Source organism: Electrophorus electricus, chromosome 7 (assembly GCF_013358815.1).
Source record: "Electrophorus electricus isolate fEleEle1 chromosome 7, fEleEle1.pri, whole genome shotgun sequence".
Taxonomy (NCBI): Eukaryota; Metazoa; Chordata; class Actinopteri; order Gymnotiformes; family Gymnotidae; genus Electrophorus; species Electrophorus electricus.
The window spans coordinates 18,685,694-18,698,407 of record NC_049541.1 but is presented as its reverse complement, the minus strand read 5'-3'; the positions used below and the strand labels follow the sequence as shown (position 1 = coordinate 18,698,407).

At 49.5% G+C, this 12,714-nt stretch overlaps 1 protein-coding gene across 11 annotated transcripts in view; it reads left to right on the top strand.

Moving 5' to 3' along the window:
• flncb (filamin C, gamma b (actin binding protein 280)) overlaps positions 1-7,481 on the top strand; it is a 53,864-nt gene extending 46,383 nt beyond the window's left edge. For 7 of the 11 annotated variants that reach the window (XM_035528252.1, XM_035528257.1, XM_035528250.1 and 4 more), the window contains 11 exons: positions 102-254; positions 428-550; positions 990-1,235; positions 1,780-2,049; positions 2,228-2,365; positions 2,574-2,689; positions 3,475-3,607; positions 4,878-5,054; positions 5,167-5,385; positions 5,817-6,026; positions 6,478-7,481. In XM_035528252.1, coding sequence (XP_035384145.1) covers positions 102-254; positions 428-550; positions 990-1,235; positions 1,780-2,049; positions 2,228-2,365; positions 2,574-2,689; positions 3,475-3,607; positions 4,878-5,054; positions 5,167-5,385; positions 5,817-6,026; positions 6,478-6,665 — 1,973 coding nt within the window. In that variant the 3' untranslated portion in view covers positions 6,666-7,481. The remainder of the gene's footprint in view (positions 1-101; positions 255-427; positions 551-989; positions 1,236-1,779; positions 2,050-2,227; positions 2,366-2,573; positions 2,690-3,474; positions 3,608-4,877; positions 5,055-5,166; positions 5,386-5,816; positions 6,027-6,477) is intronic. The other 4 variants (XM_035528256.1, XM_035528254.1, XM_035528260.1 and 1 more) reach the window with 1 other exon arrangement.
• Positions 7,482-12,714: the final 5,233 nt, after the last annotated feature.

Below are 12,714 nucleotides of genomic sequence, written 5' to 3'. Positions count from 1 at the left end.
TGATGTTCGCGTTCCTTGTCTGCCTGCGTCGGAGCGGTGCGACTGTTATGGCTCAAACCGAGCCTGGAGAAACTCTGACGTGCCCCTCCACCCTCTGTTAGGCTACGGAGGACTCGGGCTGTCCATCGAGGGACCAAGCAAAGTGGACATTAACTGTGAGGACGTGGAGGACGGCACGTGCAGGGTGACCTACTGCCCCACGGAGCCGGGCACCTACATCATCAACATCAAGTTCGCTGACCAGCATGTACCAGGTACCGGCCACTGGTCAGCGCCTGAGCGCAGTCGAGCACAGCCACGGTCCGGGTGCTCACCGGGTCTCAGTTAAATGGGTCCGGCAGTTAGCTGTCCTGCTGTCGGCTCTCGGGGGGTTGCCGTGCTGGGGGTCTCGTCTGACTGGCGGAGGGGCCTTGTCGCTGTTCTGCAGGAAGCCCGTTCACGGTGAAGGTGTTGGGCGAGGGCAGGATGAAGGAGAGCATCACCCGGAGGAGACAGGCTCCCTCCATAGCCACTGTAGGCAGTACCTGTGACCTGAACCTCAAGATTCCAGGTGAGGAGGTGGCGCTCCAGCTCAGCTGAGCTCTTTGGCGGTTAGAAATGCTCGCGGAGGCACGAGGAGACCTGACCTCTTTCTCTCTGCGTTCCTTGTTCCACCTGACACACACCCTGTGCTTGGTGCTGTCTTTTGCCTTGTTTGCCTTCTTCATGTCTGAAAGCGATAGACATAGGTGGAGACTTTAGGTGTAGGCTTTGACTGTCACCTCCACCTTAAAGGATGTAGGCTAACACACACTGGCAGCCAGTCACACTCACACAGGTTCACAGACTTCAAAAACCACCTCACAACAAACACACATCAGCCTTCTTGCATGTTTTTTCTAGCTTTCGTAATTTCCTTCTTCTTTTCCTCGCTCGCTCTCTCTCTCTCTCTCTCTCTCTCTCTCTCTTTCTCCTGCTCCACTCTCCTCTCTCCTCCCTGCGCGACGCAGGGAACTGGTTTCAGATGGTCTCAGCCCAGGAGCGGCTGACACGTACGTTCACGCGCAGTAGCCACACGTACACGCGCACGGAGCGCACGGAGATCAGCAAGACGCGGGCGGGTGAGACCAAGCGGGAGGTGCGGGTGGAGGAGAGCACGCAGCTCGGGGCGGACCCCTTCAGGGACGTGTTTGGAGGCTTCCTGGGCCGCGACAGCATGGGGTCCTTCAGCAATGTCCAGGCCCGCCAACCCGAGGGTGTGTGTGTGTGTGTGTGTGTGTGTGTGTGTGTACGTGTGTGTGCGTTTGTTTGCGTATGCGGTTGAATTTAAACTGCCTGACAGATCTTTGATAAAGTGTTGTAAACAGATCATTATACATGAGTAAATAGTAGAGTGCTTCCAGCTCTTTGATGATTGATGCCTGTGTATAGCTGCTATACACAAACCAGCCGTACCTGCGGTGTGTGTTGCGTTTGGGCCCAGGGTCTGTTTGATTGGCTTACAGGCCTTTTAAACGAGTGCAGAGCTGTGAAGCATCAACAGACCGTCACTGCCCTTTGGGATGTCTCAGGATCGCTGGCTTGCACACACTAATACTGTCTGAGCAGAAATCCATATGCTCGTCCTTCCCCATAAATACCTGCATGTTTTTCTTCCCTCCCCAACTTCTATCTCACTCTCTCACCCTCGTTCCTGTCATCTAACCCTTTCACAACCTCTGTCTCTCTGCTTCCCTTTCTCCCTCTTATTTTTCTTCCACTCTCTCTCTCTCTCTCTCTCTCTCTCTCTCTCTTTCTCAGGCGAAGCAGGCACTCAGGAGATGACGGCGCAGGTGACGAGCCCCAGTGGCAGGACGGAGGACGGTGAGATCATAGAGGGGGAGGACAGCACCTACAGCGTGCGCTTCGTGCCACAGGAGATGGGCCCCCACACGGTCAGCGTGAAGTACAGGGGCCAGCACGTGCCCGGCAGCCCCTTCCAGTTCACCGTGGGGCCCCTCGGGGAAGGAGGGGCCCACAAAGTTCGCGCTGGCGGCACCGGACTGGACCGAGGGGTGGCAGGAGTGCCTGGTAGGAGTCACAGGCCCCGTTCCCGTTCTGCTCTCTCTTCCTCTAGCCACTTCCATTCCCCTGTGCTGAGGAACAAACTTTCAGCAAAACGCTTTCTTAATGGTGGAATATTCAGAGAATGTTTACCTCTGTCTACCATGAGTGCAGCGTCGTGATTGCAATAAACCGTGCTTTGTAGCGGAGTTCAGCATCTGGACGCGGGAGGCTGGAGCCGGGGGCCTGTCCATCGCAGTGGAGGGGCCCAGCAAAGCGGAGATCTCCTTCGAGGACAGGAAGGACGGCTCCTGTGGGGTGGCCTACGTGGTCCAGGAGCCGGGTAAGGTCTGGCCGACAGGAGCCGAGCGCTGAAGCGTCTCTCCTCTGCTCCATGGCTCGTGTCCGGTCAATGCCACGCCCAACCATGCCCAGCCATGTCCAACTTTGTTCTCATTCCTTCACATTAGCCATTTTTTAATGATAATTATGTAACTTGTAATGTCTGAACTGTGATAATGAGTTAACCATGATATTTCCATGGATGCCAGGTGACTATGAGGTGTCAATCAAATTCAATGATGAGCACATCCCAGACAGCCCTTTCATCGTTCCCATAGCAACACTGTCCAATGATGCCCGCAGACTTACTGTCACGAGCCTGCAGGTGAGACATTCTCTCCCCCCCTCTCTCTCCCCCTCTCTCCCTCTCTCCCCCCCTCTCTCTCCCTCTCTCTCTCCCTCTCTCTCCCTCTCTCTCCCTCTCTCTCCCCCTCTCTCTCCCCCTCTCTCTCTCCCTCTCTCCCACAGACACACACACACACAAAAATCATTTATAAAGCAGTTTAAAACTCTTGGGTTGGGGTCTGGCCCTAGCCCTGAGTGTGTGTGTGTGTGATACCATTACAGACAACAGGTGAGGACAGAGATTCGTATTGTGTAGGGCAGTCTTAGGATCTGTCCACAGGCCAGACTCAACACTGGCAAACAGTTCCAAAGCTTTTCTGCTTTACAGACTGAGCCTTCTGAGCTCGTTGTATATGTGGCAGGTCATCCTAAGATTTGATATACTTTGTTTTTTATCAGTCCAGTAACTGTCAAGTAGTTTTGTAAAAACCATCGGTTAGATCGGCACAATAATTGAAAGGAAGATGGAAAAGAATAAACAAAAAAGGATTTAATAATCCCACGGGCTCAGAAATACTTCTGCCCAGTCCGTACTCAGTGCATGTCACACGGGCTTACGGAGTGCTGTTCTCAGATCAGAAAGACTCGCTATATCCTTGACGGAGTATAGGCTGTGCCAAACTCCAATCTTAGAATGATCGAGAAATTACGACATTCAGCTTTACACGAAGGTACATCTGTGTTCTGCGGCCTGCTGTGAGATGAGCCCTCGAGATTCTGCGCGGTCCTGTAGGTTTGACCTTTGACCCTGAGTTTCTTCCGCAGGAGATGGGTCTCAGAGTGAATCAGGAAGCTTCCTTTGCAGTGCAGTTGAACGGGGCGAGAGGCGTGATCGACGCCAAAGTTCACACCCCCTCCGGTGCCGTGGAGGAGTGTTACATCACAGAACTCGACAACGGTGAGCGTGCACACACACGCATGCGCACACTTAAAACACTACAGAGGTTCAGTCTTACATGATGGTAATAGAATAACTAGTCCTGTACTCTCCATCCTCCAAAGCAGAGCTACTAGAACCCCTCTATTAGAACTCCTCTACTAGAACCCCTCTATTAGAACATGTCTACTAGAACCCCTCTACTAGAACATGTCTACTAGAACTCCTCTACTAGAAGCCCTCTACTAGAACCCCTCTATTAGAACATGTCTACTAGAACCCCTCTATTAGAACATGTCTACTAGAACCCCTCTATTAGAACACGTCTATTAGAATCCTTCTATTAGAACCCCTCTATTAGAATCCCTCTATTAGAACTCCTCTATTAGAACCCCTCTACTAGAATCCCTCTATTAGGACCCCTCTATTAGAACCCCTCTACTAGAACTCCTCTATTAGAACCCCTCTACTAGAATCCCTCTATTAGAACTCCTCTATTAGAACCCCTCTACTAGAATCCCTCTATTAGAACTCCTCTATTAGAACCCCTCTACTAGAATCCCTCTATTAGAACCCCTCTACTAGAATCCCTCTATTAGAACTCCTCTACTAGAACCCCTCTACTAGAACATGTCTACTAGAACTCCTCTACTAGAAGCCCTCTACTAGAACCCCTCTATTAGAACATGTCTACTAGAACCCCTCTATTAGAACATGTCTACTAGAACCCCTCTATTAGAACCCCTCTCCTAGAATCCCTCTATTAGAACTCCTCTATTAGAACCCCTCTACTAGAACCCCTCTACTAGAACCCCTCTATTAGAACCCCTCTATTAGAATCCCTCTATTAGAATCCCTCTATTAGAACTCCTCTATTAGAACCCCTCTATTAGAACCCCTCTATTCGAACCCCTCTACTAGAACCCCTCTACTAGAATCCTTCTATTAGAACCCCTCTATTAGAATCCCTCTATTAGAACTCCTCTATTAGAACCCCTCTACTAGAATCCCTCTATTAGGACCCCTCTATTAGAACCCCTCTACTAGAACTCCTCTATTAGAACCCCTCTACTAGAATCCCTCTATTAGAACCCCTCTATTAGAACCCCTCTACTAGAATCCCTCTATTAGAACTCCTCTATTAGAACCCCTCTACTTGCATATTTGTAAATGGAGCTCACGGACTCATTAATACAACCTCCAGCCACCAGCATGTGTGTGCGTGTGTGTGTGTGCGTGCGCGTGTGTGTGCGTGTGCGTGCGTGTGAACTTGGTGTCCTTCTGCCCACAGATCAGCACGCCATCCACTTCATCCCACGGGAGAATGGCGTGCACTCCATCGACGTGCGCTTCAACAGCAGCCACATTCCCGGCAGCCCCTTTAAGATCCGCGTGGGCGAACCGGGCCAGGCTGGAGACCCGGGCCTGGTGACCGCCCACGGGCCGGGACTGGAGGGCGGAACCACCGGTACGCAGCCCAAAGATGCTCGCACACGGCTAAAAACAACACACCGCCACCTTACCAATCCGCCCCTCCCCCAGCACCACTGCTGGCTCATGCATGTCCTCCTCTCTCACAGGTGTTCCCTCTGAGTTCGTCGTGAACACGTGCAACGCCGGGTCGGGCGCACTGTCCGTTACCATCGACGGCCCCTCCAAGGTCAAGATGGACTGCCAGGAGTGTGCAGAGGGCTACACGGTCACCTACACGCCCATGGCCCCTGGCAGCTACCTCATCTCCATCAAATACGGAGGGCCGCAGCACATCGTTGGCAGCCCCTTCAAAGCCAAAGTCTCTGGTGAGAGACCATGCTGTTGCACACAGCGTCGCTGTTTCCAGCCCTGCTGGGTTCAGTGTGACGACACAGACAGGGTGTTTGCTTGTCTCTCTGAGCGGGTCGCTGTACACGTTTACCCTGTGGCACACAGAGATGCATCCCGATATAGAAAAGTCAGCTCGTGTGGTCATGACGCTTCCTCTGAACGTGGGCTTCCTCAGACGCTGAAAAACACAGCATGCGATTAAGTCGTGTGTGTGTGTGTGTGTGTGTGTGTGTGTGTGTGTGTATGTGAGTAAGGCTATCGTTTGAATTATTATTAGATGGCATGTGCTATTAGTGTATTGTCATATGACAAAGGGAAATTTTGTAACCATTTTTTCTCTCCCTTCTCCTCTGTTTTGCTCTCTCTCTCTCTCCCTCCCTCCCTCCCTCCCTCTCTCTTTTACTAGGTGCACGTCTTTCTGGGGGGCACAGCCTCCATGAGACCTCCTCAGTGCTGGTAGAGACGGTGACCAAGTCCTCCACCACAGCCGGCTCTGCCTTCGCCTCCCTGCCCAAGTTTTCCTCCGATGCCAGCAAGGTGGTGTCCCGAGGGGCGGGGCTGTCCAGGGCCTTCATCAGCCAGAAGAACACCTTCACCGTGGACTGCAGCAGAGCCGGTGAGACAGTCCACCACACACACATGCATACACACACACGCATACACACACACACACACACACACATATACATGCACACGCATACACACACACGCATACACACACATAAAACAAACACATACACACACGCATACACACACGCATACACATGCACACACGCACACATACACACACGCATACACATACAAACACACATACACACGCATACACATACACATACACACACGCATACACACACGCATACACACGCACACGCACACACGCACACATACACACACGCATACACATACACACACACATACACACGCATACACATACACATACACACACGCATACACATACGCATACACACACACACACACACGCATACACACACGCATACACACACACGCATACACACACACGCACACACACGCACAGCATGGATTAACGAGCATCTCCAACACGGCAGGGACGAACATGCTGATGGTGGGAGTGCACGGGCCGAAGACCCCGTGCGAGGAGGTCTACGTCAAACACGTGGGCCACAGGATCTACAACGTCACCTATACGGTCAAGGAGAAAGGAGACTACATCCTCATCGTCAAGTGGGGCGACGAGATGGTGCCTGGAAGCCCCTTCCATGTCACCGTGCCTTAACCTGTCCCGCCCCCAACGGCTCTCTCTGTCCCACTGTGCCAAAGCGCCACCCACTGTCCTGGGAGAGAGGCAGACCACGCCCACAGTGCCAAATCCTTTTGAAGAACAATCAAGATAACATCACAATGGCATCACCATGCTTCTATGCCAATCATCCTCCACTTTTGCATACTCTCCGCCCCCTTTTTTATTCACTCCCATCGTCTCCGTTGCTCTTTTTTGCTAATATTTTTTTGGTACCTTCCATTTCCTGATGCCTGAGAATGTATAAAGGTGATATGTTGAGTGAGTGATATCCTGTGTTGTGTCAGCCAGTAGATATTGAAGTGGTATGTCGAGTTGTGCTAGGAAACAAACTCTTGAAGGCCTCAGCCCTGTAGTGACTAGAGCTGCTATCAGGACCATAAGCAAGCAGGATTCAGCTTTAATTTATTTAATTGTTTCCCGTCTTCCTTGACTAAATGCATGTTTTGTAAGGAAGAGCACAGTCTGATCTCTTAAACCCTAAAAGGCAAGGTCCCAGGTTTAGGCACAGTCACTACCAAAACATCACTAGAGAGGTTGATGTGTTCCAGGGTTGAAGTTATGCAGAACTCATCCTAGTTATGACCAGGCGACTGACTTTTCTACCATTTATCGTGGGAATATTTAAAAACCCACTGGTATTTTAGCAAATCAGTATTAAAGAGTGACATTTTATAGTAATTTTATATGTTTGAAATTATTGATCTATATGAAAAAAAAAATCAAACTGTTTGATATGTTAACCTATTGTTTGTTAATTCTGTGCAGGCATATTAAAGATTTAATTGCTAATTTTCCGTCCAAAAAAAGTGCATTTGTTCTAAATTATATATTTTCAAAAGAGTCGTTTCATCTAATTTATGCGTTACAATAAAGTGCCCTCTGCTGGGTAATTGCTGAATTACAATTACAAGTTCACCGGAGGCCACACTGTGAGTGTATTAAATACTGTTTTCATGTAAAACTAATCAAACACTTCACAACGTTATTCCTGAATGTCTTTCCCTTTTGGAAGGGTTGCAGTTATATAGTAATATCAACAGTTTAATGAGTCCCCACTGAAGAAGGGAAAACTTAATTTCAAGCCTTCTCACATCAACAGATGAGATGTGAAGTGTACAGTAGCATTATTTTTTTTCGTTACATTTACGGGAAAACTGGCTACCATGCTGCAGGCATTGCAAAACTGTATCTTGGTTATCGTGGAACATACAGACGTTTTTATTTCCTGACTAGCCTACTGTAGTTGTGATTAATTAAATGCAGTTTTATCCCTGTCCACAAGAGAGCGGTATTACTAGCTAGTCAAGCACGGCATTAATCATGTGCCAAAAGGTGAGATTAGCATACTGTTCATAGCATATAGCTGGAGGCCAGTTCTTTAATCAAATTACTTGAGTTGAGTTACAGGCTGCAGCACAAAAGGTCTTCGCTCCTGCAAGCGGTGTAGGAAGTTGAAGGTTAATAGAGGGGAGCAGAACGCAACTATCTGCTTTAACTTGCAGTTTAGGCTATTTGTATTTACTGGCCAGTTTATATCTCACGAACTGTACTGCTACCGGACAGCATATGATCTGTGTTCTAAAGAGTCTTTTAAGTCAGACTAATTTATTGATAAGACATCAAAGACAGATCATTGTCACAGTGCCAGCCTTATGAGGTCTGCTTTACGCTGGAATAAAATGAAAATAAAACAAATCCCCAGTCCACCAGGACTAGCACAGCATTAAATGGAGGAGAGTGAAAGGTGGTGGGCTGCTTAGCAGGGAGGAGGCTGGACCTTGGTGACGCAAAACTACGGGCCATAGACGGGGTGTGTGCGGGGTGTGTGTGTTGGGGGAGGTGGAGGCAGTAAAACTAAGAGGATGAGATGATACACCAGAAGCCGCGTCCTGGAGCTTTGGCAACTTTCTCCTGCTGGCAGCGTCTTGCTAATTAGACATGAAGGTCCAGTACAACGTGGTGCATGCTTACATCTGGCAAAGACCAGATCACAACCAGTGCCATTGAAATGGCACACTCTTCCTTTTTTTTTTACATGACAGTTCTGGCTGTGGTGAAAAGCCAGACAGACGACAGAAGTATGACTCAGCAGGACCGCTGCTTTTTCAAAAAGCCTTTCTGTGTCTTGATGCTGTTTTATATCGGTGGCTTGCTGTCAGGGTCAATATCCATTTCTTTAGCCATATGAGTCTCTCTCTCTCTCTCTCTCTCTCTCTCTCTCTGGCGCTTTAGCGCTTTATTGCAAAGCTATATCTATTCTGTCTGGCTGCACGTCTGTACGTTTTCTTTACACGTTCGCGAGCTAAGTGGAAGTTCTTTTAATGAGAGTGCGCGTGCTAGATGCCTAATGGGCTCGTGTTCATCTGTAATGAGGGTGTAGATGGTGACAGGGTCTGGTGTCCGTGTATTTCTGCTGTGTGATCGATTCCTCGTTATGGCCGAGGCCGGATGAAGGCGCAAGGGAGAAGATTTCGGCCCACACTTGTGGGCGTCCGGGGCTGTGCTGCCCCTGCGCGCTTTAAACGTGGGACAGACAACCGGTTTGCTGTCTCGCGCATGTCTTATTGGGGAAGTATAAAGTGGTCGCGAGTCGAACCGTGATGGCCGCTAACGGGCCGTTTTCCCCCTGACCTCGTGCAGTCTCCAACGTGTTCTGCAAACGAGCAGGAGAAAGGATGAGGGGTGCGTGGGGCGCGTGACCGTGGAGGATTCCCCCTTTCTCAGGCACCATGAAGGGGTTAATGGAAGGTACAGGTCATCTTATCAGAAAATGCAATCGGCTGCACTTGATGAAAGAGGGGACAGATTGCGGACGTGATGAGATATCCCGTTTTCATTTACAGCTAGTCTGTTACAGCATGAACGCGCGCGCGCACACACACACACAGCCCAAATGTTGATATCTCCTGAGATAGGAGAAGCCATACCCAGCATAACCTGCATAACTAATGAGCAATACAGTGCTCAGTATGTGCCTCGTGGATAGAGCGTGAAGAACAGGAGCACTGCTTCATTGCCACGCGCAGAAGTGATCAGGGTGAGTAATACACGCATGCAGGGAGATTATTGTCTGATCGATAAACGCACATGGATGCAGGGAGAGTATTGTCTGACAAACACACGCATACAGGGAGAATATTGTCTAATACGCACAAGCATGCGGGGAGAATATTGTCTTATACACGCATGCAGGGAGAATATTGTCCAATACGCACACGCATGCAGGAAGTATATTGTCTAATACACCCGCATGCAGGGAGAATATTGTCTAATATGCACACGCATGCAGGAAGTATATTGTGTAATACGCACACGCATGCAGGGAGAATATTGTCTAATACACGCACGCATACAGGAAGTATATTGTCTAATACACGCACGCATGCAGGGAGAATATTGTCTGGCTAATACATGCCACCACCACGGGAGGGAAGGGAGAGAGAGGTATTGCTGTTTAGAATAACGTGCGACACGCCTCGTCTGTTTCTCGTTAGGGCTCATCATAAGTGGCGTGACCTCCAGTGACTTCTTGGTTTGATTGGGTGCAATTTTAATTATCCTCCACTTGATGGCAGCAGGAACAACGCATGCGAATGCCTGTTAATTCTTAAAGGACACGCCATGTAAATACGAATGTTGTGCAGCACATGTTTACATATTTTTGTCCAACTGTGGCCCCTGTTAACTGCTGCCTGGGTTTACATACAAATCTGTAGCTGGATAAATCCAATGGAAATAATACATGTGACCTGACGTACTAATCAGAGCTACTAAGAAATCTGCTGAGTCACTTAAAACAGACACTTTGGTTTGTGTTTTTCTGTATGTGTGTGTGTGTGTAAAAAAGAGAGACAGAGAGAGAGACTAATACAGTGACCGAGAGGGAAACGGGGAGTGAAATCTTTGTTCAGTGCCTAATTTCCCTGTTGGTTTATGGTGTTGGAATGGTGATTATTGTGCTGTTTCTGTACCCCTTCAGACCATCTGGCAGCAAACCGGACAGCAGTAGCCTGTTCACTAACACACACGCAATGTCTCTCACTCACTTCCAATGTTCACAAGTGTTCAATCGCTCATTATTGTGAAATATGATACATTTCTGGCATAAATGTCCTGCTTGCTCGTTATTCCCTGCTGGGCTACTGTAGTAGGTCTTCCGCCTTTGCTGCTCTGTTCCTTGGAGCGCCGTGCTCACTTGCTTGCGTTCGTTTGAAGCCATTACGCACACTTGGGGCTCAGACACAGTGTTCCCCCATAGAGAGCGCCTCCCACAGGTGCATCGCTCCCAGAGCCTTGCATATGGAGCATTAATAAGCGTGTTATTAGGCTGAATGGATGGTCGGTAATTAATACTGTTCAGGAAAGGCAGAGGAGAGGAGAGAAGGGGCTGAAATAAAGGCTAAAAATACCCCTCCTATTTATACCAGCCGGAATTCTAATCCAGGAGGGATGATGCATAGGCCCAGTTCATTACAGAGCACGGGAGCAGGAGCACGGTGGCACTCCTCCTCTCCACCCCCTCTTTTCCCATCGTCTTTCCGCCTGTATGCCACTCTCTGCGCCCCTGCTCCCTCTGCGGCGGCCAGAGCTGTTAGTAACAGCCCTTACTTTCTTTAATCTCTGTGAGGAGCTTTTTGTCTCGGCCCGCTTTGGATTCCGTGTGTAGCCACGTGTTCATGGTCCTCTATTGTGTCACTCTTGTCCTGTCTCTGATGTGTCACTCTCATCCTGTCTCTGATGTGTCACTCTCGTCCCGTCTCTGATGTGTCACTCTCGTCCTGTCTCTGATGTGTTACTCTCGTCCCGTCTCTGATGCGTCACACACTCGTCCCGTCTCTGATGTGTCTGTGATGTGTCACACTCATCCTGTCTCTGATGCTTCACCTTCTTGTCCTATCTCTGATGTGTCACACTCTCATCCTGTCTCTGATGCATCACACTCTCATCCTGTCTCTGATGTGTCACTCTCGTTCTGTCTCTGATGTGTCACTCTCGTCCTGTCTCTGATGCATCACTCTTGTCCTGTCTCTGATGTCACTCTCATCCTGTCTCTGATGTGTCACTCTCGTTCCTGTCTCTGATGCGTCACACTCTCGTCTCGTCTCTGATGCGTCACACACTCGTCCCGGCTCTGACGGATCACACTCTCATCCTGTCTCTGATGTGTCACTCTCGTCCTGTCTCTGATGTGTTACTCTCGTCCCGTCTCTGATGCGTCACACACTCGTCCCGTCTCTGATGTGTCACACTCTCATCCCGTCTCTGATGTGTCACACTTTCATCCCGTCTCTGATGGGTCTTTGATGTGTCACACTCATCCTGTCTCTGATGCGTCACACTCTCGTCCCGTCTCTGATGCGTCACACTCTCGTCCCGTCTCTGATGTGTCTGTGATGTGTCACACTCATCCTGTCTCTGATGCTTCACCTTCTCATCCTATCTCTGATGTGTCACACTCTCATCCCATCTCTGATGCATCACACTCTCATCCTGTCTCTGATGTGTCACTCTCGTCCTGTCTCTGATGCGTCACTCTTGTCCTGTCTCTGATGTCACTCTCGTCCTGTCTCTGATGTGTCACTCTCGTTCCCGTCTCTGATGCGTCACACACTCGTCCCGTCTCTGATGCATCACACTCTCCTCCTGTCTCTGATGTGTCACACTCTCGTCCCGTCTCTGATGCGTCACACTCTCCTCCTGTCTCTGATGTGTCACACTTTCATCCCGTCTCTGATGTTTCTCTGATATGTCACACTCTCATCCTGTCTCTGATGTGTCACACTCTCATCCTGTCTCTGATGTGTCACTCTCGTTCTGTCTCTGATGTGTCACTCTCGTCCTGTCTCTGATGCATCACTCTTGTCCTGTCTCTGATGTCACTCTCATCCTGTCTCTGATGTGTCACTCTCGTTCCTGTCTCTGATGCGTCACACTCTCGTCTCGTCTCTGATGCGTCACACACTCGTCCCGGCTCTGACGGATCACACTCTCATCCTGTCTCTGATGTGTCACTCTCGTCCTG